Below are 25675 nucleotides of genomic sequence, written 5' to 3' on the forward strand. Positions count from 1 at the left end.
ATGTGGCCACAAGCTGGGTCTGGGCTTCCTCGCCACGTGCCCAGTCCCCTTCCATGGGCAGCGCTTGTGCCTGTGGTTGGAGATGTGGGGGCACCACCATGTCCACCGGGACGCCCTGCTGTGTTGCAACATTGTGCAGGACACATGCTGCCACAATGATCCTGCACACTACTGGTGGTGCATAGAGTAGTTGCCCGCCAGAGCGGTCAAGGGAGCGGAAACGTGACTTGAGCACTCCGAATGTGCACTCCACTATGGCCCTGGTTGCAATATGGGCGGCGTTGTATCTACCTGGGGTGGTGTGGTGGGGTTCCGGATTGGCGTCATCATGTGGTTGCTCAGAGGGTAGGCACTGTCCCCTGGGGAGGTGATAATAGTTGAGATTATTAGGGTTTGGGTATTTGTCTGTGTGTGACTTGCATGCATGTGCAAGGGCATTTGTACTGACCTAGGAGCCATGTGTCGCCATGCTGCCCAGCTACCAGGGCCCGGCTCAGGGCAGACATTCTGTATATGAAACTGTCATGGGTGGAGCCAGGGTAGTTTGCATAGACAGAGGTGATGATTCCCTTTGCATCGCATACCACCTGTACATTGATGGAATGCCAGCGCTTGCGGTTTCGGTAGATGTGCTCAGTGGCCCTAGGTGGACGTAGGGCCACATGGGTGCAATCTATGGCACCGAGCACTTTGGGGAAGTGTGCCACCCTGAAAAAATCCAGGACAACGGCCTGCCTTTCTGCGGGTGTTCTGGGCATGTATATGTTCCTGCGGACTGAGGGGCGTGCTGTCATGATTGCCAGTATCTGGTGTAGGCAGCGTGACTGCGTGGCTTGTGAGACCCCCCCCACTATGGTGTAGTCCGCTGAAATGACCCAGTGGCCAAAAAATGCAGGACATTGAGCAGCTTCTCCAAGAGGCTCAATGCTTGGGAGCAAAGGGTGGGGGATGTAAGGTCATCTTCCCACTCTCTGACCAGGTCTAGGATGATATGGGGTGGAAACCTATACCTGCCATAGACCTGGTCGTCAGGCATCCCAAAAAGGCTTGCCCATGGTGCGAAAATGCGTGCCCTGGCTATTCTCCTCCTGCGGTGTCCCACGATCAGTGCTGCAACAAATGGGGCATTCATCGTAGCTGTATATACGTGTTTGTTGTTTGCGCGCACTTTTGTACTGTGCGTGGGGACGCTTTCGCCTGCCTTCGTGTGGCGGATGCGCTGACGCCTGTGCGCGTCTTTTTCCATGCGTGGGTTTCCCGTATTCGGATCCATGAATACGGGTTGTTCGCGTGCGTGTGGGCGTTCCGTGTAGTTCCCTGCAGTACTTCCCCAGTTATGCCTTCTTTTTCACGCGTTGTTCCCCATTCCGTGTGTTACGGCCACTGTTCCGCCCACTTTGGTTGTGTACGCCGCGCTATGTGCGCTTTTGCTGTGCGCGTAGCGCACGCCGTGTATGCCTGCGTGCGCCATGGCTGGATTGGGTGCACGGACAGCGGGAAACACGCGCAGCATCTTCCTTGAATCGCACGCGTGCGCGTGCGCTGCGTTTCTCACACTTGCGCTCCCTTGCGCCTGCTTGCGCATGGATTTTCGGCGCATGTTTGTTCCATGAATCGGCCCCTTAGTATGTTTTGAGACAGAGCAGAGTAGAGCTTATCTGTGGGATTTTCCAAAGAAATAGGCAGTGCCATTTGCGTAAACGAGTCTAAGTATATTTATGAGAGCTTTACACAACTGTTTGCTTGAATGGGAACCAGTTGAATTTCCTAAGTGTCGATTTGCTTAATTGACACAGTTTCTCATGACAATAGGCTTGCAACGCATCTTCAGGTATTTTGTAGCATGTGTAAGGTCTTTTCCGAGTCTCTGAGTCCTAGGACATTTACAAAGTTGTAATCCCTGTTGGACCCCATTAGGTACATTTCTTTTTCTTGGGAATTGATCGGGTGGGGCAGCCGTAGAACAGATTTATTTGGTAATGTATGTCTTGATGGCTACTTGCAGTTCTAGCGGTAGATCTCCCCATCTACCAATTGCCAATGCTCCTGCTATTTGGTGATGTGGTGTGTCCAAGAATGATAGGTGTCTAGTTTAGACAGTTTATTTTGGAGAAAGAAGAATATTTGTCTGATTTCTATTGTTTGAGGCCTTTTACCTGAGATGTACATTTCTACATCGTCCAGACTTTTAATTTGTCCATTGAAGCCTTCTGTGTGGCACGCACACACTTAACCTGTTACTCTGTCCTCTTGGTATGAATGTATACTGGCCATGTGAGGACTGATCATGTCTATAAGTGGCCCAAGGTAAAAATCAAAGAAGGACAAAGATAATGTTGAAGATTGGGGGACCCCACAAATCACAGACACTGTTTTGGAGGAGAGAGAGGTCAACATTTTACAGTCAGATGTGACTTGTCATAAAGATTTCCAGAAAATCAAAAATGTTCTCTATATTGTAGAATATATAGAATCATTATTGAGATAATAAAATGGGCCTCCAATGCAAGTGAAACCATTCAACGACATGACTAAACCAGAGTAGATCTGCATTCATGATCTGATAAGTTTGGAAGGAATCATATGAAAGGAATGAGCAACTGGATCTTTACAATAAGGCAATTCTGTGTGGTCGTTTAGGGCGACACCCTAAGGGCAAAAGCTAGGGAAGCCATATCATTCTCAAACCCCCAAATAGGGTCCATTTACCAGGCAAGTGGTGCCAACATGCTGTTCATCTGAAGCAGTATACATGCTCTCATCCACCCTGTGCAAGTCTCATTATGTATTGTGTTAATTTCAAAAAGAAACCTATGCGTGCCCCACTAGAGTTCATGTGCACAACAATGTTTTGTGCATTGCCCACCTGTGTCTCTGGACTCCTGGTCTTCACCAAGTGAAAGGGCATCTGGAGAATTTCAGAAGCAAATTGGTATTGGAGGCCTCCCCGGTTCTGCAGCTCTGTCTGTGGGGCACTGACTCGATTGCTTTTGGTCTCAACAAAGGTGAGCACTTGTCTGTAAAGAAGAAGAGTGAATATGCATGAAATCCCCAACAATCTTATTTATTTAAATGTTTCTAACTCAGGTATGGGGTTTCCATTGTGCGCTTTTCTGATGTGTGTCAGTTTGGGCCATTCCATCTGCTTGAATGCAATTTTATATTCTCTTTGCATTCATAAGGTGCTCTTTCAGCACACCAATGGCTCAATGATGGAAATATAAATGTACTCATGCAATTTCACTTTCTATCGCTAATGATCTTGCACATATTTTGGCATTTTTTTATTAGACTTTTTATGAAGTACACACACTACTCTTCCTGACCTCTGGGGGCTGTAGACAGAGCAATAAAATAACTTTTTAATCCACTATTCATGTGTCAAAAAATAATACCGGACAAAATTCTAGCAAATTAAACTATTCATCCTCAATGTAGTTTATGTCACCAGAAAACCGAGGAAACATCCATCATCCCCACCTCTGGACACAAGCCCACAGCATAGCTCAGATTAGCATGGTAAGACTTTCCCGAACAATTCGCCATAATTTAATTTCTCTTAGAGTGCATGTTCGCTAATTCCATAATCTGGGTTTCAATGCTGAACTCTCTGTGCCTGGAATGTCTAAGAGCCTATCCTTTGAAGGACAAGGAGCCCAGAATAGACTTCTCTCTGGGTTCAACCATCGTCAAAAGTGTCAACCTGTTGCTCCTGTTTGAGGGAGATGCAAGATTAAATGCTTGTGAAACAATGCACCCGTCATTGATAAAATAGTGCTCCGAATGTGGAGGCAGTTGAATTTACACAGAATGGTGGTAATGTGGGAAAACTATTTTCCATTATTAATCGAGTGACAGTATTCTAGAATCATGGAAGGGTTGCTGAATGAAAATGCATAGTCACTAAATTTTGTCTTAAAAGGGAATGCTTTTTAGTGAGAGATCAACCCCTTTTTCTATCGTCTTGAAGGTCCGATTACTAAACAGCGGGCATGGTAAATCAGTGTGCTCCTGAGTGAGTGGACGCATTCCACGTGGATTACAGCACTCGACTCTGTTCCAATCTGGGATGAATTTGTATTGTGCATGTCCCATGCAAATTTGGTAATCACGTTTGATTTCTGTACAGGTGTATTAGAAAATGCCATTACTGACCATATGGAGGCAGGGAAAAACATGGCCAAAAATAAGTGCCTTTTTTGATCTGCACAGTGTTTGGAGAAGAGGGCATCAGCTAGTCCCCATTCAGTGGAAATAATCATTGCTGTCACCTGGATTTAATCAAGCTAATCAGCTTCTTTGCCAATAAGATGCGCATTGGGTGATTATTATGTATAATACAAGCGGAATTAACAAAAAAACACCATTTAATCAGCTGGGAGGTCACGTGTGATATATTGCGGACCTTGAATAATATTCACCTACATATTAGGTTAGGGTACACACATTATTCATGTGAAAGAGACCCACCTGGCTTCCATCACCCCGGCCCCGGAGAGTTCATAGAATGGGGAGAACTGATACACCTGCCGTGCGGTAGCTTCAGTGATTAGAGCACCACCGTCCCTGTGCTTCATTTTGTAGGTGTATGTAGCTGCCCGTCTCAGGTTCTTTTCTGTCTAAATATCAAAGAATGGGTAGAAAGCCATTACTGGGAGTGGTTATATTGCATGCAAGTCTCTATTTTATTTGCAGAGATTTAATGTGGTCATACCTGCTGACAAGCAGCGCATTTCTCCATGTAGGCCATGCCGATGTTCTTCACCACTTTATCCTGGCAGTTGTTCAGATCCCTGGATTTGATGACAATGATTTGATCCGCCCTCTTGTCCTCCTGGATGACATACCTTGTGTGGCAGACACCCGTGATACCAGTCTGTTGAAACCAACATAGGAAGAGTTAAACTTTATATTTGCTTACCTTTTCTTTTGGGTATCAATCCCCCATAGAACACACAAAGGTTGTATTGACATGTATGAACTGTGAAGCATTTAATGCCTGCAAGTGCCATGCGGTGTGTTACAGACCAATAGCCTCACTTCATGCTGCGTGAGGTGTGGAGCATGTGCATTTTGGATAAGGGCCTTCATTGCTAGAAAGGGAGCAGGTTTAAGAGAATATAGAACATTACTTGTGCGCTACATAACTGGTGAGCGAGCACGTTTGTTTTAAACAATGCGTTGTTAATAATTGAAACCAACCTCCTGTAGGTCATAGACGTTTTGGGTCTTCTTCATGGTGACCTGCAACAAGTTCAGGATCCCTCGGTGGATGTTGACCACAGTTTCAGAGACCGCGTCTGAGGCATAAATGTTCCTGACGTGTCCATTGCTGTACTCAAACTTCACAGGTCGGCTAAGCTGAGCCGCAAGTGCCTGGGTGAGTTTTGATGATCTGGTGAACGGATCCTTGGGCCAGATTCCATTGTACTCCTTGATTTCTGGAGATATGATCTGGAAAAATACATAACTTTGCTTAATGTTTCACGTATTACCATGTACATGAAGACACTGGAATCAGGAAGGTAGATACACTGCAAATACACCAATGAGGGATTAATGTTCAGCTTTAGACGCACAGGACATGACTTTGGTATAAACCGTGTCAATTCCTTAAGAGTATTTAGTTCCTGTTTACAGAACTTTTATAATGGAGATAAATATATATTGGCATCAAATTAACACATTTTACTGATCATTTTTAGATACATTTTTTAAATCCAACTGAATTCTTTATTCATTATTACAATTATACACCCCATTCCATGTCAGAGCTTCTGTTAGTCACTGTTGATGTAGCAAAATTGATGCAAACTATTGCATCCGCATGTAAGACAACATTTAATGGCTTCTGGAAAAGGGATTAAGTGGCAGCACTGAAGCCAATGATTAGCAACGTCATGGCAATCAAATCCTCACCCATCATTATGAAACCAATAACTAATTACAATGTATATCTCCAAATGTTCAATTTAGTTGTATTTTAAAAGATTGCTCTGTTCAATCATCCTGATTGCTGGGTAACTTGACAGTTCTTATTAACACCTCCTCTACACCTTTTGCTCAGTCATACTCTGATCAGGATGGATTCATTTCCTAACTAGCACAGTCAATGATGAAGTATTATAGGAGTTGTAGTTCACAACATATTGAGCGCTAAAGGTTGTAGATGCTTAACTGTTGAGTTGCATTTTTTCTTCAATATTTTCATTGGTCTCAGGCTCTCCCTTGTTTTCTTTATGAGTGTGCTGTAGGCTTGTTCAGTGGTCGAGGGAATGGATGGGGTCTGGTTTCCCCCTGAGAAGCATGCCAAGGCACTCTCCAGTCAGAACTGATAAAGCACAGACCCAGATTTAGTACAAACTTAGGAGACAATTGAAATCTCTCCCTTTTGTTGAGCAGTGAATGCACTTACTCAGGTGGAGAGGAGTAGCTCGCCCAAAGTAAAGATGTGTGTTGCATTGACTGAGTTCAATAATTTCACTAACCTTTCAGTCTTTAAGGCAGTCTATATGTGCCAGCATCAACAAAATCTGAAGTGTAATTTAAAATATAAATATACTATACTCTTCTAAGGACGTGTTAGAACACAAGACAAAAAATATGATTATATAAAAAAGGATAGATGTGCTATTGGAACATGAACAAGAAGTTCACCTATTACTGTGGAATGTCTTTCTGTACAGCACGTGGTCAAATCCTCTTTGTTTAGTTTCACGCAATAAACACTAATCTGTTTTCCAAGTCATGTAAAAAAAACGGTTGCTGATAACAGAATCAGTAACTGGTAAATCAATTACCCAAAGCAGATGTACTATTTATAGTTGCACAAAACAATCATTTTAAATTCATGTTTTCCGTCTGCATTTTTTGTATCATAATACCATGACAAAACATCCTATTCTCCGCAAAAAAAGTTTATAGTGTGGCGTTCCAGCGGTCATCCCTCAAATTGTTTCTCTGAAGGCCCTCTGCCTATTTCCAGAGAGATTCTGAGGTCAGTGAAGCATTATTTCTCCCAGGAAGACATTTTTGGGAGATGCTTAGTTTAAAGCAAAATAAGAATAACTTAAATAAAATAATTATGATACAATATAATATAATTGAAGTATTAATAATAGAAACATAATTTCTGCTGGCAACTGTTCGCAGAGCCTCCACACTTGCCTTACCTTCATACAAACATAGTGTGACTTGTGGGGAACATATTTTATATGAACACCATGCATTTCACCTGGCCCTGCTCACCTTGAGGAGGTAAGACTTCTGTGCAAACCCGCTGATCTCCACCTTGCAGTTGATCTTCACCCCAGCTCTGGCCAGGCCACTTTCGGGGAGTCCATTCAGAATCAGGGCCTCGTAGTTGTACTGATAGGTTTTGCTTTCACTGAGGACAGGTTCTGGAGGTTGAACAGAGGAACAAATACTGGTGTGAACCGTTCATTTCCCAAGCTCAAGCGCTCCATATGCAGACAACTACGCCACTTACACACCACACTTTGAAAATCCTTTCCTTTAGACATCATATTGCAGATAACTACACCTCTAAAACAATGTACATGCCAAAGCCCTGACTAGTGCATCCTAACAACATGGGCACACCAGGCTCCCACCTGGGCACAAATACCTTTATGTGGCACCTAGACCACCCAAAAACCCGACCCACACACAGAGCTCAGGGTACCCCCGGTCTGTACCGCCCCAACACATCAGCAAAGCTATCTTGCATTTTCCCTGTCTTCCCACTAACCTAACCCATCCTCTAACTTTTTCAGATCTGCCAGACCTGGAGACCATACTTATGGCAGTGGTGTGTGGAATAAATCCCAATAACATACCATAACATATTCTATGACACCACAAACAGTTGTACTTTGTGCACTTTCATCCGAAGAAGTACTTACCGTAATTGTACTGCTCACTGCCTGTGGGGAGAGAGAATAAAGGGAGTGATGAGAAATACCCTAAAAGTCTATCATGTGAACCCCTCAATGAAATACCAGGGGCAGAAACTGGAGAGAAAAGAAAGGAAAGAAAAGCCAATTTACCCACAAGGGTGAGCAGAAGTGCTAGTATGATTCTCCTCATGGTGGCGGTGAATGCCGTCCAGGGGATGTACTGTGGCTTTTATAGTGGAAGAAGGGCTACACGTGCCAAATCGCAATCTTTATGTTGGCAAGTGCTAAACTTCTTATCAGGATGTGCAAATATTGTCTTCTCTGGGATGGCATCCAGGCTGATAAAACTAAGAAAGGACTTTGTTACATTATTTCATAATATTAAATCTGCTCTATTTTGTGAACGAGTAGTAACCGTGTTTTTGGCAGGTTTGACTGCAGCCGCAGGACAGTTCGTGATAACTTTGTTCTGGTCATTCTGACTTGGCCCGAAAGATCCTGTCAACCTGGGATGATTCCAGGGAATTGTGCAAATGTGTGCCAGGCCATCCAAGGACCTAGCGTTATTCCAAGGTCAACGATTTTACATGGGCCCTTTCAGGGACTTTACGTTATTTTGTAAGCACGAGTAGAGTATTTATCGGCAGCAGCAGTTAACAAAATGGCAACTTTGTATAGGATTTAACTTAACAATATGTTCAAGATGAAATAACTCCATAAACAACAAAGAAAAACATTGAAAACAGCAGCAACAACTGTGCGCAAGAATGTATACATCTTTATATAAAGACTGAAGAGAAACTCTCACAGTCGTTAGTTTCCTTATTAAGCAGCAATATGGTTTACTGCGGGTATCAGATAAAGCGCAGAACTAACTCCACGGGAGAGCAACATGATATTCTAGCTTCTCCGACATGGGTGTTGACCTTAGAGTACTGTGGGTCTGCATGTGTGTGCGCGTGTTTGTGTGTGTGCTTGGGGGTGATGTGAGGTCGGGGCCAGAATGCACAAAGTGGGACATTCTGGAGGGATTGGGTAGGGACATACATTTCAGAAGGTGTGCGAATTAAAAATCATTATGTTGAATTTCACAAACATACTATTTGAAGCCCAAAGAAATTAAACGACATGTCAGGAATCCTCCAATCACTAAATAGAAAGCCTAGTGTTGTTTGTTAACTACTTAGCTCTGTGCCAAAGCCACCCTAATTTACAAAGACTGTTCTCTCTGAATGCTTATTTCCTATCCTGGGCCATGAGCTAAGCTAATGCTACACCTTCATGGGGCCAATTCATAGAATTAAGCGCAGAAGTGACGCACGCGGTTGGCACACAGAGGGAGCGTGCGCCAGTCTGCGCCAGCCGCGTGTGCCAAAACCCATTGTGGCACACAGCGTATTCATGGATACTAACATCCATAATCAGCCGTGGCACAGAGTGGTACCAAAACATTGCACAAATCCAGTACATGGCGCAAAGGTCAGTGGACCAGTATACAGCCCCACAACCATGAAAACGTGTGGAAAACTCCCTGCGCACCCCTCTGAATACGCGTACCCCGCTCGTGCCAGCGAAATCACGTGGAAAATACCCCACGCACCCCTCGGAATATGGGTACCCTGCCCGCACCAACGAAAATGCATGGAAAACTCCATGTGCACCCCTCTGAATACGCGTATCCTGCTCGCGACAGCTAAATCCTGTGGAAAGATCCCTGCGTCCCTTGGAATATGCGTACCCCGCTCGCGCCAGCAAAAAAGCATGTTAAACTCCCCGCGCACCCCTCGGTATACGCCTACCCCGCTTGCGCCAGCGAAATCGCATGGAAAAAGTCCCCCCTGTGGTGTAGGCTGCCTGTGGAGCATGCCCAGGGGTGATGGGCTGCTTGTGGGGCATGCCCAGAGGTGATGGGCTGCCTGCGGGGCATGCCCAGGGGTGATGGGCTGCCTGCGGGGCATGGTCAGGGGTGATGGGCTGCCTGCGGGGCATGCCGGGGGTGATGGGCTGCCTGTGGGCATGCCCACGGGTGAAGGGCTGCCTGCGGGGCATGCCCAGGGGTGATGGGCTGCCTGCGGGGCATGGTCAGGGGTGAAGGGCTGCCTACGGGGCATGCCCAGGGGTGATGGGCTGCGTGCAGGCCATGGGGTGGGGGGAGGGCCACACCCGGGATGGCCCACACTGCCCAATCACGTGTAAACCACCCCACGCACCCCTGGAATACGCGTACCTGCTCGCGCCACTGAAAATGCGTGGAACACTCCACGCGCACCCCTCGGAATACGCATGCAGCCATGGCCTCCTCCTACTCCCTGCGGGTTGCCTCGAGGCACTCAGCCCGCCTCAACGCCCAGCGCATGGAGTTCTCTGCCCTGACCATTGTGAGCCGTCCCTCCTCTGCCATCCGCCGCTCCGCATCTATCTGCTGGCCCAACCGCTGCCACACAGAAGACACTCCCAATCCTGGGTCCTCCTGCCTTCAGGCCGATGCCTACCCCTGGGATGTTGAAGGCCCCGAGCCATGATCACTCCCATGCTGAGCCTGCTGCTGCCTCCAATGCAAATGTCTCGGGCACCACAACGGCCTCCAGGCTGATGAAATCGTCTGGGGCCACTGTGCACGTGCCCTGCTTGATGATGCCTGTACATCCTCCATCTGCTGGGGTCCAGTTGGTGTGGTGGCCACCCCTGCTGGACCTCTGACTCCCGACTGTGGCAGGGATGTGTCCTCCACCAGCCTGGCCGCTGGCTCAGGGGCAGCTACACAGGGGGCCCAGGTGATACTTGGGCGGGAAGATGGCACAGAGGACGACTGGCACATAGGGGGTTCAGTTGAGGAAGGGGTCGCAAGGAGTTCCAGCACACGGATGAACCCAGTGCCAACGACCTGTCCTAGTAGGTCGACGCGGCCAATGAGGGATCCAAAATGATGCATTGTCCTGACGATAATCCTGCACGTCATCCTGAATCCCACATTGGTGCAACGCCTCCCCAGCTAGGACAGGCTCAATACGGACACGGATTGCATTGTCCGCAGGGAGAGGAAGGCCAGTTGTTGTACGTGCATCCACTCCCTGAAAACGGGTCTGGACGGAGGCATTCCTGCTGGTGCCGAATGATGCAGTCACAGTATCGGGGATACGATTACACACAGGCACCTCCACAGTGACCTGTTCTGCCTCCTGTCCCTGCCCCTGGACTGCACCACTAGCACCAGTGGAATACCCCCCTCCAGGCCCCGTCTATGGGCCTTCCGCAGCCACCTCCTCAACCAAACACCCCACCAACCTGGATGACTCTGTGCCATCTTCCTCCATAGGCCCCTGTGGGGGCTCAGCTGCCCCTACTGCTGCTGAGGAGTCCACCTCCAAATGTCGCCTCTTGGACGTACCCTCGGTAGCTGCGGCCATGGACGGCAGCACCAGACTCCTCACTCCTCAAAGAGATGAATGCCCGGGAGGAGAGCTGGGCCCTGCGTCTCAGGCTGGCCGTGGGATCCTTGCCGCTGTGCTCCACAGCACCGTCTCCGCCCTCTTCATCAGTTGATGCTGCAGACAGGGAGAGACAGAACACAGGCATCAGGGCACTGTACAATGGTCGTATACACACATGACAGTTGCACATGAGTGGCAGTGTCAAACTTCACAGATGGCATAACACTCTCCCACACACATATCATTTGAACCCACACACATGCACACATTGACAAGAATGGTGCATCAGGCAGCAGCATCCATACACACATAACAGCATGAACATCCAAAGGTCAACCTAAAGTCACAAGCAACATGGGGAGTGCCAAGCACATGCACACACACCACCAGACAGACATGCATCTGTATATCTCCACCACCTGTCACAGTGCAATCACTGGCAACTATGTCACATCTGCCAATTGCCACACTACATGTCTGTGTCACATGTATCCATGGTGTATCATAGTTGCACATATGTCAAACACACACACGCACATGTACACCATGCACGTGCATGAAGATGGAACCAGCATCCATGTGTCACACCCCAACCATGGCATAGTACATACACACAAATGCTAACATGTGTGTGTCTCCACATGCATTTTTGCATCATGCATTGTAACACATACACCATTGATGTGCATCACACATGACTGGACTCACATGCGGCAGGTTCATGTCCCTGCACATACACATCCATACATGGGCCTTTCTAGACATATGTCCATGCTGCACACTCTTGGCACACCTCAACATGCACTGCATCCAATCAGTAAACATGGACACTTACGACTCGACTCCGGATGGGTCTGCCTCTCAAGGACCTGGAGGTGAAGCGCTCGGCGTATGCATTCCAGGACCCTCATCTGGTCGTCGGTAAGGCGGACCCGGCACCCCTCTGCATCCGCTGCGTCCAAGAGGTGCCGGGCCTTCCTGAGGGTCCTCGACCTGAAGTCCTCCCAGCGCTTACGGGCGTGTGGTAGGCCACAGGTTGCCACCCCCTCCGCATTGATGGCAACCACAATGTCCGTCCAGATCCTTTTCTGTCCATCCTTGTCGGTGCATGTTCTTCCGAAGAGGGCATCAAAATGCACCAGGACTTGCTCCACCAGGGTGCCACCCTCTCCTGCTGTGAAGCTGGCAGTCCTCTGCCTCTCTGGCTGGGGGTTGCCAGTAGTCTCTGATGGTCTTTCCCACGACATGGCAACCCCCGAGGCAGGTGTGGGTGGGCAATTGGGTCCTGGTGCTGGGCTGTGGAGCGATGGAACTGCAGTCGGGAGTCTTCTGTTCCAGCAGGGGTGGACACAGCAACTGGACCCCTGCAGATGGCTGACGTGCAGGCACCAAATAGCAGGGCACGTGGCCAGCAGGCAGGCAGCAGCAGATGGCTCGTAGGAGTCGGCTCGGGGCACTGGGGGGCAGGAAAATGGCCACCTGGGCAGGAGCGTGGTCTTCCATGTGTTGTCGAGTGGCCAGCATGATACGGAGTGATTTGGCACGTGAGAAAACAGCACGTCAGTGTGTAATTTGAGGAAAGGCCCTTAGCGCATAAGCGCACATGTAATGTAACACGCATGGGCATTTCCCTCCCACGGGTGCATAGTGATTCAGCACGTGAAAAAACTGCACGTCTGTGTGTTAATGCGTGTAATTCGAGGGAAGGGCCTAAGCGCGTAAGTGACGTGATGCGCACAGGCGTTTCCCTCGGTGCGGGTTAAAGGTGAGCGGGGCCAGCATTTCACTGTATGTGCTTTTCGTGGAGACTGACGCGTGTGTTGCTACTTCTAGTTGTTTCACGCGCCATCACTACTTCACAGCAGATCAAGGACGTATCTCTTCTTTTGGTGGGGGTATTGGCTACGCATGTTTTTCATTACCACGCTAGTCAGACGGTGAATCACGCATGCTATTTTTCCCACTGCGGGTCCTCCTGTGTATGGCGTACCCGCTTTCGAGGTCATAGTAGCCTGCGTGTCCCACGCGTATGTGTTTTTCATATCCCTGGGTACCACCACATATGCGGGAAGTTAATTCCACACGCATGGGCTATCGGGGGTTGCGTGCACAGTTTTACTGCAGTTTTGGGGTGCCTGAGCGTTGTGTGACCCGTCACTTCATCACCGGGGTCACATACAGCGTTGAAGGAACACAGGGGTGCTGTTAACATCTAGTACCCCACCCTCTTCACCCCAATTGCCCAGGACAATTGTTGTGTACACCTCCCATTGGCACTACTACTACAACTGTGCTGGCACTACTACGTCTGTGCCATGGTTGGGAGGCCACGAAATTTGATGGGCGCCTCAGCTAGGCATCCTCTACGTGGCGGGCATGGTCAGGGACGTGGCCGGGGTGACCAGGGAGTAGGGGGACTCCAGGGTGTCCAGGGTGGCTGCAGAGGGGGAAGAGGCACGGGTGCACCACTTCGGCACGATGTTGTGCCACGTGTTGGTGCAGTCATGCCACCACCCCATGTGGCTCTGGGAGATGCAGTTCTTGCATCTGGCACTGGCGCCCATGTGACCCGGCAGTCTGTTTCATCGACTGCCACCGGTCAGCCAGCGCATTTTGCGTTGGCACCTGAAGAGTCCCAGATGATTTCCAGGGGGTCAGGAGGCACATGGTGGGTGCACACAGGGCTGCTCTGACCAAGGCACATGTCCCTAGGGCAGTATTGTCATCTGCTGCCCCGAGCAGCCAAGTGTTGGCAAGTGCATGGGCAGATGCAGCGACACCACCCCAGCTGTGAGTCTACCATCCAGGACAGTCCCGGTCAATGACCTTGGCACAGCGGATTTTGCTGCGCAGGGTCCAGTCAAGGGCACCCACCAGCCACTGACGCAAGTCAGGGCTTCCGTCCCAGTTCCACCTGCCACTCCCTCAGTTCAATCCACCAGCGCCACTGCCCCTACTGATCAGGGTGGCATTTGCCAGTCAGGGTCCGGATCACTGCCCAAGAGGAGGAAGGATGCACCTGCACAAGAGGCTGGGACCCCACACATGGCTCCGGCCTCTTGCCCGTCAAGGAATAAGCCTTTTCGGCAAGCAGGAACTAGACTTCCTTGTTGGCTACGTGTCGGAACACAAACATGATATGCTAGTGGGCCCAAATCTACGGCTGCCCAGCGTTGGGACCACTGGAAGCGTGTTGCGGAGAGTGTTAGTGCATTCGGACATGAGGTGCGCACAGCTCAGGAGTGCAAAAAGCATTGGGATGACCTCCGACGCAGTGCTAAGCTAAAGCGTGCCTCCAATTATGCCATGACTGTGGTGACTGGCGGTGGGCCACCACCTCAGTAGGAAGAACTCACTCCACACGAGTTGATCGCTGTGGAGTTCATACTGGCAGAATTGGTCAAAGGAGTGGGAGAGATGCTGGATTTTGACACCCCGTCCAGTGAGTGTTTTTGCGTGTTTTTGTTGTGCTTGACTGCCAATACATGCTATGTGTCATGCACAGAAGGAAGGTCAGGCACACCGCTTTACATAACACTCATACCCCCGGGGACTCCCTGACACATAACATGCTCATGCTACCTGTGGTGCCAGGGAAGCGTCACCAGCTCCAGGGCTCTGTCAGAGGGCGATATTATTTGTTCACTCGTTTCCAGTGGCAACTACCATGGAGATTGCGAGCGGGCTGGAGCAGGAGCAGACGGCAGCAACCACTTCCTCGTTCCGGGCCGACTTCCCGTCACGTGCCTTGAGCTCCGCTCACGTGATCAGGAGTCGGCAGGGATAAAAACCGCGCACTTTCAACCACTAGCCACTTCACAGCTGTTTCACAACACTGTTTGGCATTTTCGATTCACGTTTTGGATACATTTGGAAACAGACCTCAAGCCTTCGGATTACGGACTGGTTATTCTTGCTCCTTGGATTTGTGGTTTTGGTTTCTGCTCGGATTTATGGACTTTTGGATTTTTGGCTAATGTTTAACAGATTGTTTGGATTACCCTTCTCTGCTTTGTCAAGTGTTCTACAGTCTTCAAGGTTCCTTGAACTGCTACGGTGCCTTAAGCACGAGTACCACAGTGTTATGAATACATCCAAGAACCATCAGGTGTGTAGCCAGCGCTGAGTTTCTGGTGCCTGGCTTTAAGGATTGCTGACACTTCCCTGGACCACAGCCTCAGAGTTCCTGGCATCTGTCAATCACCCTTGGGTAAGCAGTTTTTCAATAACAGTTACATTGTTGGCAGTACTGTGCTTGTTTGTGCTAATACCTGAATTCATTCCACAGCTCTGGGGTCCTTGGCGGCGTCTGATCCTGCGAAACAACAACCACCTGTGGCCTCAAGGCTCCCATAGGGAGTAGTTTTCTTCTCTCTGTGTGGAACTTGGGGACAGAGGCCCATATATTCTTCACAACGTGTCAAGTCAAGACAGACTGTGAAGCCGCGGGGTGTGTTGAATATGGAGGCCGCAGCCAACGACCCCGTGTCTGCGTTGGTACAGGCAATCACAGTGTTAAGGGCAGATATGACAGCCGCCAATACCGCTATACATCAGCGGTTAGACCTCATTCAAAGTTCTCACAATCCCTTACCCACTGATGCAGAGTTCGGTGATGTTGTTGCCCAACCCCCAGTAGCGCCATCTGTCGTTCCCACGGCAGCACCTCAGGTTCCCGTAATTGTGCCCACGCCCTTTCCCTTGGCTGCTCCAGAAAGATTTCAGGGCGATCCCAGAATGTTTCGTACATTTCTAAACCAATGCAAATTGCGTTTTCTCTGTAGACCCCAGGCCTTTCCCGATTCCACCACAAAGGCGGCATTTACCCTATCCCATCTAGCTGGTACAGCTGCCGCTTGGGCAAACTCATTACTGGAAAACAGCAGTCCCGTTCTTTATGATTTGATTTACTAGTCACAGAAATGTCTCAGGCATTTGATACACGCCATAAGGCCCAGTCCCGGGATCTCGAGTTATTGGAATTATCTCAAGGAAAGGGTTCACTCATAGAATACATTGCCCGATTCAATCAATTGGCCATTGAGACTTCCTGGCCCGAAACAAAAAAGGCAGTGGTGTTTTATAGAGGACTCAGTAATTCCATGAAGGATGCTATGGCCGTCATACCCTCTCTGCCCACACAACACATTGAATTAGTTGATCTCGCCTTACAGATAGACGCACGGCATTCTGAATGTAAATCTGAATCAGGGTTTGCTAATACAGTTCAGACCTCCCCTTCCACAGATACAGGTGGTGAACCCATGCAAATAGGCGGATTTCCCAACCCAAGCGAGAACGCCGTAGAACTGACAACGCCTGCTATTTTTGTGGCCTAAACGGTCATTTTGTAAAGACCTGTCCTCGGCGTCCCAAGACAAAAAATCCAGTTTTTCGGACTGCTCGACCCTAGATTCGAGGGCCGGATCGAGCAGTTCCTCCACTCCCTCGGAAACGATACCTGATTTTGGGAGGGTTAGGCCAGTGGTGGTACAGGCTACTTTGAAACCCACATCAGATGTCGTTCACACAGTGTTCATTGTTATGGATTCACGTGCCACAGGCAATTATGTCGATATAATGTTGGCCAAGACATTGAATCTACCCCTGGTTACCAAACAACACCCAGAACCCGTACATGCAGTAGACGGCACGGCATTGATTTCCGGTCTGATCAGACAACAAACTGCCCCAATCACCATGAATATACAGAACACCCATCAGGAAGTGATTTCCTTTGATTTCATTTTGATGCCACAGTTTGGGTTGATATTGGGTATCCCGTGGTTGAAACAACATAATCCACTGATGGACTGGAAGTCTGGGCATGTTCATTTTGAGTCTGAAATATGTCAAAATTATATCCTTACCGCACCCGAAGGCATTGAATCACTCTCACTTGCTTTGGGGGCCATCGCGCAGCTCATGCTGAACGATGACATCCCTTCTTCATCAGAGCCACACCTGGTGGGTGCTGTTGCAACTAGTATTCCTGATGAATACTAAGATTTTCAGGAGGTTTTCGATAAGGGCTCTTCTGAAATTCTTCCTTCACATCGCCCTTATGATTGTCCCATTGACATAATTCCTGATTCCATTATTCCTTTGGGACGCATTTACTCACTGTCTCCCTCAGAGGAACAAGCTCTCAAGGAGTACATCCAAAAGGCCCTAAAAATTGGTCGCATACATCCTTCTACCTCTCTTGCGGCCAGCCCTATTTTTTTTGTTCCCAAAAAGGAGGGTGACTTACATCCCTGTGTGGACTAACGCCGCTTGTATTCCATCACAGTAAAAAATCGGTATCCTATCCCTTTGATCACCCCGTTGTTCGATATATTAAGTCACGCCACTGTCTTTACGAAACTCGATCTCTGTGGAGCATATAACCTGCTTAGGATTCGCCCCGGAGACGAGTGGAAAACTGCCTTTTGTACTCGTTATGGGCTGTTTGAATACGTGGTTATGCCCTTTGGGCTTTGTAACGCCCCAGCCACATTTTAACGTTTCATGAACGAGGTATTCCATGACTTGCTGGATGTATGTGTAGCGGTATATCTTGACGATATTCTCGTTTTTTCACAAAACTTAAAAGAACATGCGACACACGTCCGCAAGGTTTTGTCCCGTCTTCGTCAAAATTCACTCTTCGCTAAGCCTGAGAAGTGTCAGTTTCATACTGACAGTGTGGAATTCCTGGGATTCCATATTACACCCGGGGGTCTATCTATGAATCATTCCAAGGTTCGTGCTGTGTTAGATTGGCCAAAGCCCAGTAACCTTAAGGCATTACAATCATTTCTGGGCTTCTCAAATTACTACAGGCGTTTTATTCAGGATTTTTCCTCCACTGTAACACCCCTTACTGCATTAACCAGCCCAAAGATGCCTTTTGTGTGGCTAGATGAAAACCAGACAGCTTTTGATGCATTAAAGACAGAGTTTACCACTGCCCCCATTTTGAAACATCCCGATCCAGAACTCCTTTTCATAGTGGAAGCAGATGCATCCTCATTTGCCCTTGGCGCAGTGTTATCCCAGCATTGTCCCTTTTCAGGTCAACTGCATCCAGTGGCATTTCATTCCCGGAAATTTTCCCCTACAGAAAGTCATTACACTGTTACAGAAAAAGAATTATTGCCCATTAAGGATGCCTTTCAAGTCTGGCGACATCATCTTTTAGGGGCAAAACATCCAATTACGGTATTCACAGATCACCGTAATATCCAAGATTGTGGTTTTGGTTTCTGCTCGGATTTAAGGACTTTTGGATTTTTGGCTAACGTTTAACGGATTGTTTGGATTACCCTTCTCTGCTTTGTCAAGTGTTCTACGGTCTTCAAGGTTCCTTGAACTGCTACGGTGCATTAAGCACGAGTACCACAGTGTTACAAATACATCCAAGAATCATCAGGTGTGTAGCCAGCGCTGAGTTTCTGGTGCCTGGCTTTAAGGATTGCTGACGCTTCCCTGCACCACAGCCTAAGAGTTCCTGGAATCTGTCAATCACCCTTGGGTAAACCCTTTTTCAATAACAGTTACATTGTTGGCAGTACTGTGCTTGTTTGTGCTAATACCTGAATTCATTCCACAGCTCTGGGGTCCTCGGCGGTGTGTGATCCTGTGAAACAACAACCACCTGTGGCCTCAAGGCTCGCATAGGGAGCAGTTTTCTTCTATCTGTGTGGAACTTGGGGACAGAGGCCCATATATTCTTCACAATGTGTGTCAAGTCAAGACACTGGGCCTCATTACGACCCTGGCGGTAAGGGGTTTACGCCAGCGTTAGCTGCGCCGACCCCTTACCGCCAATTACGAGGTCCCTTAGCGCCATGGCGCTTTTAACACCTGCTTTTAGCAGGTGTTAAAATCCATGGCGCTAAGGGACCATGGAGTTAATTACGCCACCGTAATTTACGGTGGCGTAATTAACGCCTTCCCCACTCCCATTATGCCCTATGGGGCAAAAATGGGGAAGGGTAAATGGGGATTGGGGACTTACCGCCCCGCCAAGGTCGGAATGGGGCGGTAAGTCCGCCAACCACCATGGCGTAAACGTAGTTTACGCCATGGTGGTAAAGTCACGGCCCAGGCGGTAACTTACCGCCTGGGTTGTGTACATGGTTCTCATGTACGAGTCATGCAATGCTTCACTAATGTGTGCCTGCTGTGCAGCATGCTGTACATGTAGTGCAGACAGGGACTGTCCTCATCACCACACTTGCACCCTACTCACATGCTAGTCACCCGGCTGCCCCTCCGGTCCATGTTCCAGCTCACTGGCCCTTCTGCATGTAGCCTGGAGTGTCTTTCCACTTAGCACTCGGACTATGACATCACATGACTGACATGCGTGTGTCTTCTGCCTGCATGCTGGTACTCTACGTAGGCATGCTCCTTTGCCCCTCCAGCCCCCTGCACCACTATTACACCATTGCACTGGCGGGTAACATGTTGGACTACTGCAATGGCCTGCTCAAGGCTCCTGTGTACATGTGCACTTCCCCCTGCCAACCTGCAAGACACATAATGTGGGGTAAATCCTATGTCCTTGATGCAGGGTGTCTCACTCGCACTGTGCAGATGGCAGATGCTCTGCAGGGACATGAGTGCCCATTCATGCTCCACGTGCATTACTTGCATGCCCCTAGGTGTCCTTTGCAGGATGATCATTGTAGTACTTGTCCAGGATGACATACATTTAATGGCATTTCATCATCCATTACATGCTCACTGTGGCTCAGTCCGGAATCACGCACATGTTTAGGGTGTCATACTCTGTGTGCGGCACAGGCCCCCCCTGTCTCAGGCCCCCTGACTCTGTCAAACCGGTTTAGTGCCTTCTGCACAAATGGGTGTACTACAGAGGGTTCATCATGTGTCCAGATCACTGTCCCAATCTCATCGCTGTCTTATCAGTTGACTCAGATGATGCAATTGACGCTACTCAACACTGTCTGCCAATACACAGTTATCTGGTCAACCTTTCACTGCCATGCAATGCCTCCCTGCATTTTCACTAAGGGGGGATTGGGTGCCTGTATCCATGCAACCCATTGCATGCACATTGCATGTGATGCCTGACCTTGCACTTACACTGCCTTCTTGTTTATTGTTAGACATCATAATGTACTTGTTGATGTAGATAGACGGTAACCTGCACATGCTCTGCACTGCACCAACCCACTTCTGAGCTATGTTACACCATTCTACATGCCTACTCACTGATGCAATTTCAAAGTGACCTGGCGTATATGGTCAGATTGTCATCCCTTCACTGTCATGATAGGCACAGGCACAGGTGCATCCTGTGACACATGTACTCAGTATTGGAACACCCTAGTGGGTTTTTAGCAAAGTTGATAGGTCAATCTGCGGCCTATACTAACCGGTATAAGCCGCAGATTGACTGTAGCCTGACAATTGGTTTGTAACGACTGTGGAGCTGCCTGCACGTGTGTATGTGTACACTTTCACATACATCAAAGCAAGCAGCGTTGTGGTTGCTTGCTTTGCTGTATTGGTTGCTGTTCATGTTCACAATACGGGTGTATAGGGAAACAGGTGTTTTTTAACACTTTCACATGTACATATGCAAGCAGCTTCAACGTTGTATAGTGCAACATTGCGGCTACTCACTTATGTGTGTGTGAAAGTGTTCATTTACACATGTGTCTTCTGCAGCTTTTTTGTTGACTGACTAATATGTAGTTGATTGACGTTAATGCTAGTGAGATTTCAGCTTTGCGCCGGTTATGTTCAACTGGCTTAATCCAGAAGGTGCACTGTTGTGCAGTATGTGTACGCCCGGGCCCACTTAGCGAATCTGGTGGGGCCTGGCCATGATGATTTGACACACTGAATAATGTTTTAGGGCACATTCATAGCACAATGTGCTCAATCAGGCCCTGAGGGGTGTTCTGGAGGCTTTATGGCCGGCAGATCGGACCGCACTGGGCATTATGGTCCCTCATGCCTGTTTGCAGGCCCTCACATTCACTATGCCTACATGGCCCATGACATCCGGTACGGGCCGAGCTGCAGATGGATGAAGCAAAATTGATAATGATGATTTAGTGATGCATGTGTACATGCATATTACGTGAGTCATGGTGTGTTTGGATTCACTTGCAGCTGTGGCCATTTGGCAGTTCAGACATGCTTATGGTATGTGCCATCTCTTTGTTGTCATCTGTCATTTCTGCCTGTGACATGTGCCTGACAGAGGTGGTGTGTGATGGAGGTGATATACTACATTCAGTACATGTGTAGGCTTTGCTATTTACACACATCCATTTCTGCTTTTGGGATGTGTTTGCAGATCGATGCCACTGGATGCATGCCGGAATTTCATTTGTGTGTGACATGTCTGCTTCATGTGTTGGCTGTCGATGTGATGTCTGTTTTTTCAACATTACAGATGATGAAGCAATGGAGCCAGAGGATGGTGATGTCAATCCTGACACGGGGTTGCTATTGCATCTGCAACCCGCAAAAGTGGGGGTCGTGGGGTGGTAGGCCATGAGAACCCACTTGTGCTGCAGACCATCATGTCAAAGGCTGGCAATGGGTCTAGCTCGGATGATCACTCTGACAACAATGTTGAGTTGGATGCACGACATGTCCATTCGTCGCCGGTGAGTGATTCTGATGTGGACGATCTTATGTCCGCGACACCTGCACTGAGGGGCCAGATGGTGTTGGAACCTCCGCTAGTGGTGGATCGGGAGGCACGGTCCACAGATTTGGCTGGTGACAGTCGTATATACAATAGTTTACCTACCGCTGTCTATGAAAATAACCTTGGTACTGTTTTAGGCTAAGTTAGTAGCCTCAAACTTTAATCCGCTGGACCCCATTTACTTTTATTTGGTTCCGGTTGGGTTTATTCGCCATTTATTTTTGTAAAGATATTTCTCGTGGGCGCCTGAGAGTCTGGGTGGGCTGAATGTGAGGGAGGGGTTTTAGGCCCCCTGCACTGGGTCTCCTTGGAGACCCAAGTCGCACTCCTGTTTGATTGGCTAGGTGACTGTCCAGCCAGGAGAGCCACCCTACTGTGTGATTCACAGCCAGGCTGTGTGAATGGGGGAAAACTGCATAAAAAGCAGGTCTCTGGGACTTGGAAGGCAGAGTCTCCACTGGATTGAGAGAACCGAAGCAAAGCTGAAGGAAGAGGACCGCTGCAACTACTGAACCTCCCGGTAAAGCCCAATCATAAGTATGGCATATTTACCTCCAGCTCAGAGATGGGGGTAAACACGCCAGATAAATGCTGATTTTTGGTGCAATTACTGTGTGATAACACCGCCGGCAGTAATTGCACCAAAAATTCCCCATTGGGTCCAATGGACCCAATGAGGAATAATGTTTGCCGCCCAACCTGGGATCTGTCAGTAATACCGCCAGACCAGTGGGTGGTAACACAAATAAAGTTGGGCGTTATACCAGTCGGGATACCGGCCAACTCGTGATGAGACCCTAAGAGTTAGGACTCTGTGACACTTTCTCATGACATCTTTCCCAAGGAAGTCAAGCACACTATACAATCTTGGTTTTCGTCCTTGGCATAGCCAGACAAGTATGCAATAGTAATGAGGACAGAATTTCATGTGGGAGAGCTGCAGGTGTGTGGAGTAGCCCAGGATGCCAAGTTATCTGGTTTCACAGAGGAGAAGGGACTTGTATTTGGCTTATGGCTCGGGATGGCAGATTTCGCTCTTCGTACTGACTGCACATTATTAGGTCATCTGTGAGGAAAGCACATTCATATGTATACTTTTATTTTACTAACCAATTAGAATAATGCAATGCACTAACAATAACAATGGGACAATGTATGCTGACTTTGGTTTTATTTAGGCAGAAATAATGGGATGTTTAGAATATAGTTACAAATAATGTTTAGATTTTACACAAATGTATTCTAATTTTGTGGTTTCTGTCTTTAAATACTACTGTGTGATGTGAGTGGGGCAAGGTCTCAGCTTTTCGGTCTCACGACACTGACTGACTCTCCCGGCCATTACTTGGCATTTACAATAAGGTTGTGTTTTCTATAACTCATCATTGTTTGGATTGTCCTGATGGTCCACATTAATAAGTGTTATAATTGGCACAGGTATCCAACACCCCAACATGACACGTTTTACCCATTCCTCACTTCACCTTAAACACAACACACATGGGTTTTCATTGTGCAAGCTAGTGCCACACCAACTCTAGCTCAATAAGTAGGTGCAATAAACATGGAAAACATAGGCATTACTTTAGCACTCATGAGCCCATTGTGCAGACCAAATGATTGCAACCCAGGTTGCACCTGTGGAGAAAACATAGGGCCTCATTACGAGTCCGGCGGTAACTGAGGCGGTAAAACCACCTGGTTACCGCTGGACTCGTATTACCATTCCGCCTCCGTGATTCCCGGAATTAACGGGGCATTATAACCCCGGTGTCCTGGGAATTCCGGAGGCGGAATGGTGTAAATCCCCATTCCCATTGAGTCCTATGGGACTCAATGGGAATGGGGATCATGGAAACACTGGCACCATCTCGTGATGGTGCCGGTGTTTCCTCGTCCGCCTGCAGGCGGGCGGTGGTAAACCCGCCAGGTCAGACCTGGAGGGAACACCACCTCCCGTCTGCAGGACTCGGGATCGGGCGGTCCGGAATTAACAGTGGCGGCGGGTTTACCGCCACTATTATTTCCGGACCGCCCGACCTGTAATGAGGCTCAAAGTAACATGATACTTATTTAAAACCATAATGAAATATGGCTAAATACCAAATTCATATCAGTCCAAATGATTCTAGACAGCGGCCACAACAAGCATCCAGAACACATAACCAGGTGCAAGTGGATCTGGGTTACCTGGCATGAAGCCTGTCCACCTTCTTAGCCCTGCCTCTTCCTTTCTCCTCTTAACTCTTAGATCAAGGGCGTCTCTTGCCCGGGCATCCGAAGTGAAGGGCAGACGAAGAAAAGGGCAATTCCTCTACGGACCAGGAGGACCCAGGGCCCAAACCCCTGCCCAGACACCAGGTAAGTATGCACCAACATGTGTGTACTCCCTCTGTCCACACAGGCCATCCCCACTTCTGGTCCCCAGTGATGTTCTGTTGTGCCCCCCATTCTTGCATACAGGAGTTGCCTATTTTGCTTGATTCTTCTACCCTGCTTATCCTTTCCCCCCTCCAGTCCTGTCCCCCCGCCCCACATCCTACCCCTGCAGGAGTCTGTCTTGATACATTCTGGTTTCACCTCAACGCCTTTTCCCAATGCTTGGATTTGACTTTATGGACTTCATTGACTGAAAGTGCGTCACCCTCTCTCAATTCTCATGCTTGACTTCCCTTGCATCTTGGACTCATGGTGTCCCTGAATCATGCTGTTCCCATTTTCTTCTTGATTCTTGGCTTGCATTTGCTGTTCTCTCACAACATTACATGTTTCTGCTGACTTATGCAATTGTATTCGCTATCCCCTCTTGCATTGCCACTTGTTCACTGCTCACTCTCTGTTCTCTCCTCCTCTCCCTTTCTCCCTTTTCCTATCTCCTCCCCTCCTCCCCTTATTTTCTTCTATGCACTTACTCTATCCGAATTATCCTTGACCAAGTATGATAGCACCCTTGTTTGTCTCCTCCCCCTCTTATTTTCTCCCCCCCTCCAAACCCCCCAGCACTATCTGAAATGTCATCAGGCCTAGTACGTTAGTCACTTGTATTGTTCCTCCCCTCCCTTTCTTCACCCCTCTCCCTCACCTTTTGTTAATCATCTCCGGCTCTACCAGAAATGTTGTCAGGCCTAGTACGGTAGTCGCCTGTCTATTTCCATTTCCTTCCCACTCTCCCCCTCCCTTCCTTATCTGTGTCTTAGCTCTTGCACTATTTGAAATGTCTGCAGGCCGAGTACGATAGTTAATTTCACATGCTTATTGTTCATGGCCTGTAAGAATGTCATTGTATTTTCCCTTGTTCCCTCCCTTGCCTTGAAGCGCTTTGAAACACCTTGTGTATAGGCCCTATATAAATAAACTATTATATCATTGACCCGGAAGGTTTTGAATGATCAGTGCTGAGTGAGGGGTCGTTTAGACAGACAATCGTGGTGGCCAATGGTCGAGTGGGTGATGGACAGTGGGATAACGGCATGGCCAGACCAGTCGAGTAGAATAGGGTCTGTGTAGGGGATGAGGAGAGATGATTTAAAGACTAAATCTAGGGTGTTTCCTTATTTGTGGGGGGGAGCACAATTACATTACATTCCATGGATCTGGTCAGTGTGAAAAACATACTTCAATTGGGATGTTGACATGAGACTCTGGGACATTAAAATCTCAAAGAA

The 25675-nt window shown here is 48.3% G+C and overlaps 1 protein-coding gene across 1 annotated transcript in view; it reads right to left on the bottom strand.

The window, feature by feature from the left end:
- LOC138540791 (vitellogenin-A2-like) overlaps positions 1-8088 on the bottom strand; it is a 107055-nt gene extending 98967 nt beyond the window's left edge. The window contains exons 1-7 of the mRNA XM_069641710.1: positions 8049-8088; positions 7905-7925; positions 7249-7400; positions 5203-5454; positions 4715-4876; positions 4471-4619; positions 2867-3017 (exon numbers count right to left, since the gene is read on the bottom strand). Of these exons, the coding sequence (XP_069497811.1) occupies positions 2867-3017; positions 4471-4619; positions 4715-4876; positions 5203-5454; positions 7249-7400; positions 7905-7925; positions 8049-8088 (927 nt within the window). The remainder of the gene's footprint in view (positions 1-2866; positions 3018-4470; positions 4620-4714; positions 4877-5202; positions 5455-7248; positions 7401-7904; positions 7926-8048) is intronic.
- Between the last annotated feature and the right edge of the window lie 17587 nt (positions 8089-25675).

The sequence above is a fragment of the Ambystoma mexicanum genome, chromosome 1q, assembly GCF_040938575.1.
Source record: "Ambystoma mexicanum isolate Mex_15411 chromosome 1q, UKY_AmexF1_1, whole genome shotgun sequence".
NCBI classification, from domain to species: Eukaryota; Metazoa; Chordata; class Amphibia; order Caudata; family Ambystomatidae; genus Ambystoma; species Ambystoma mexicanum.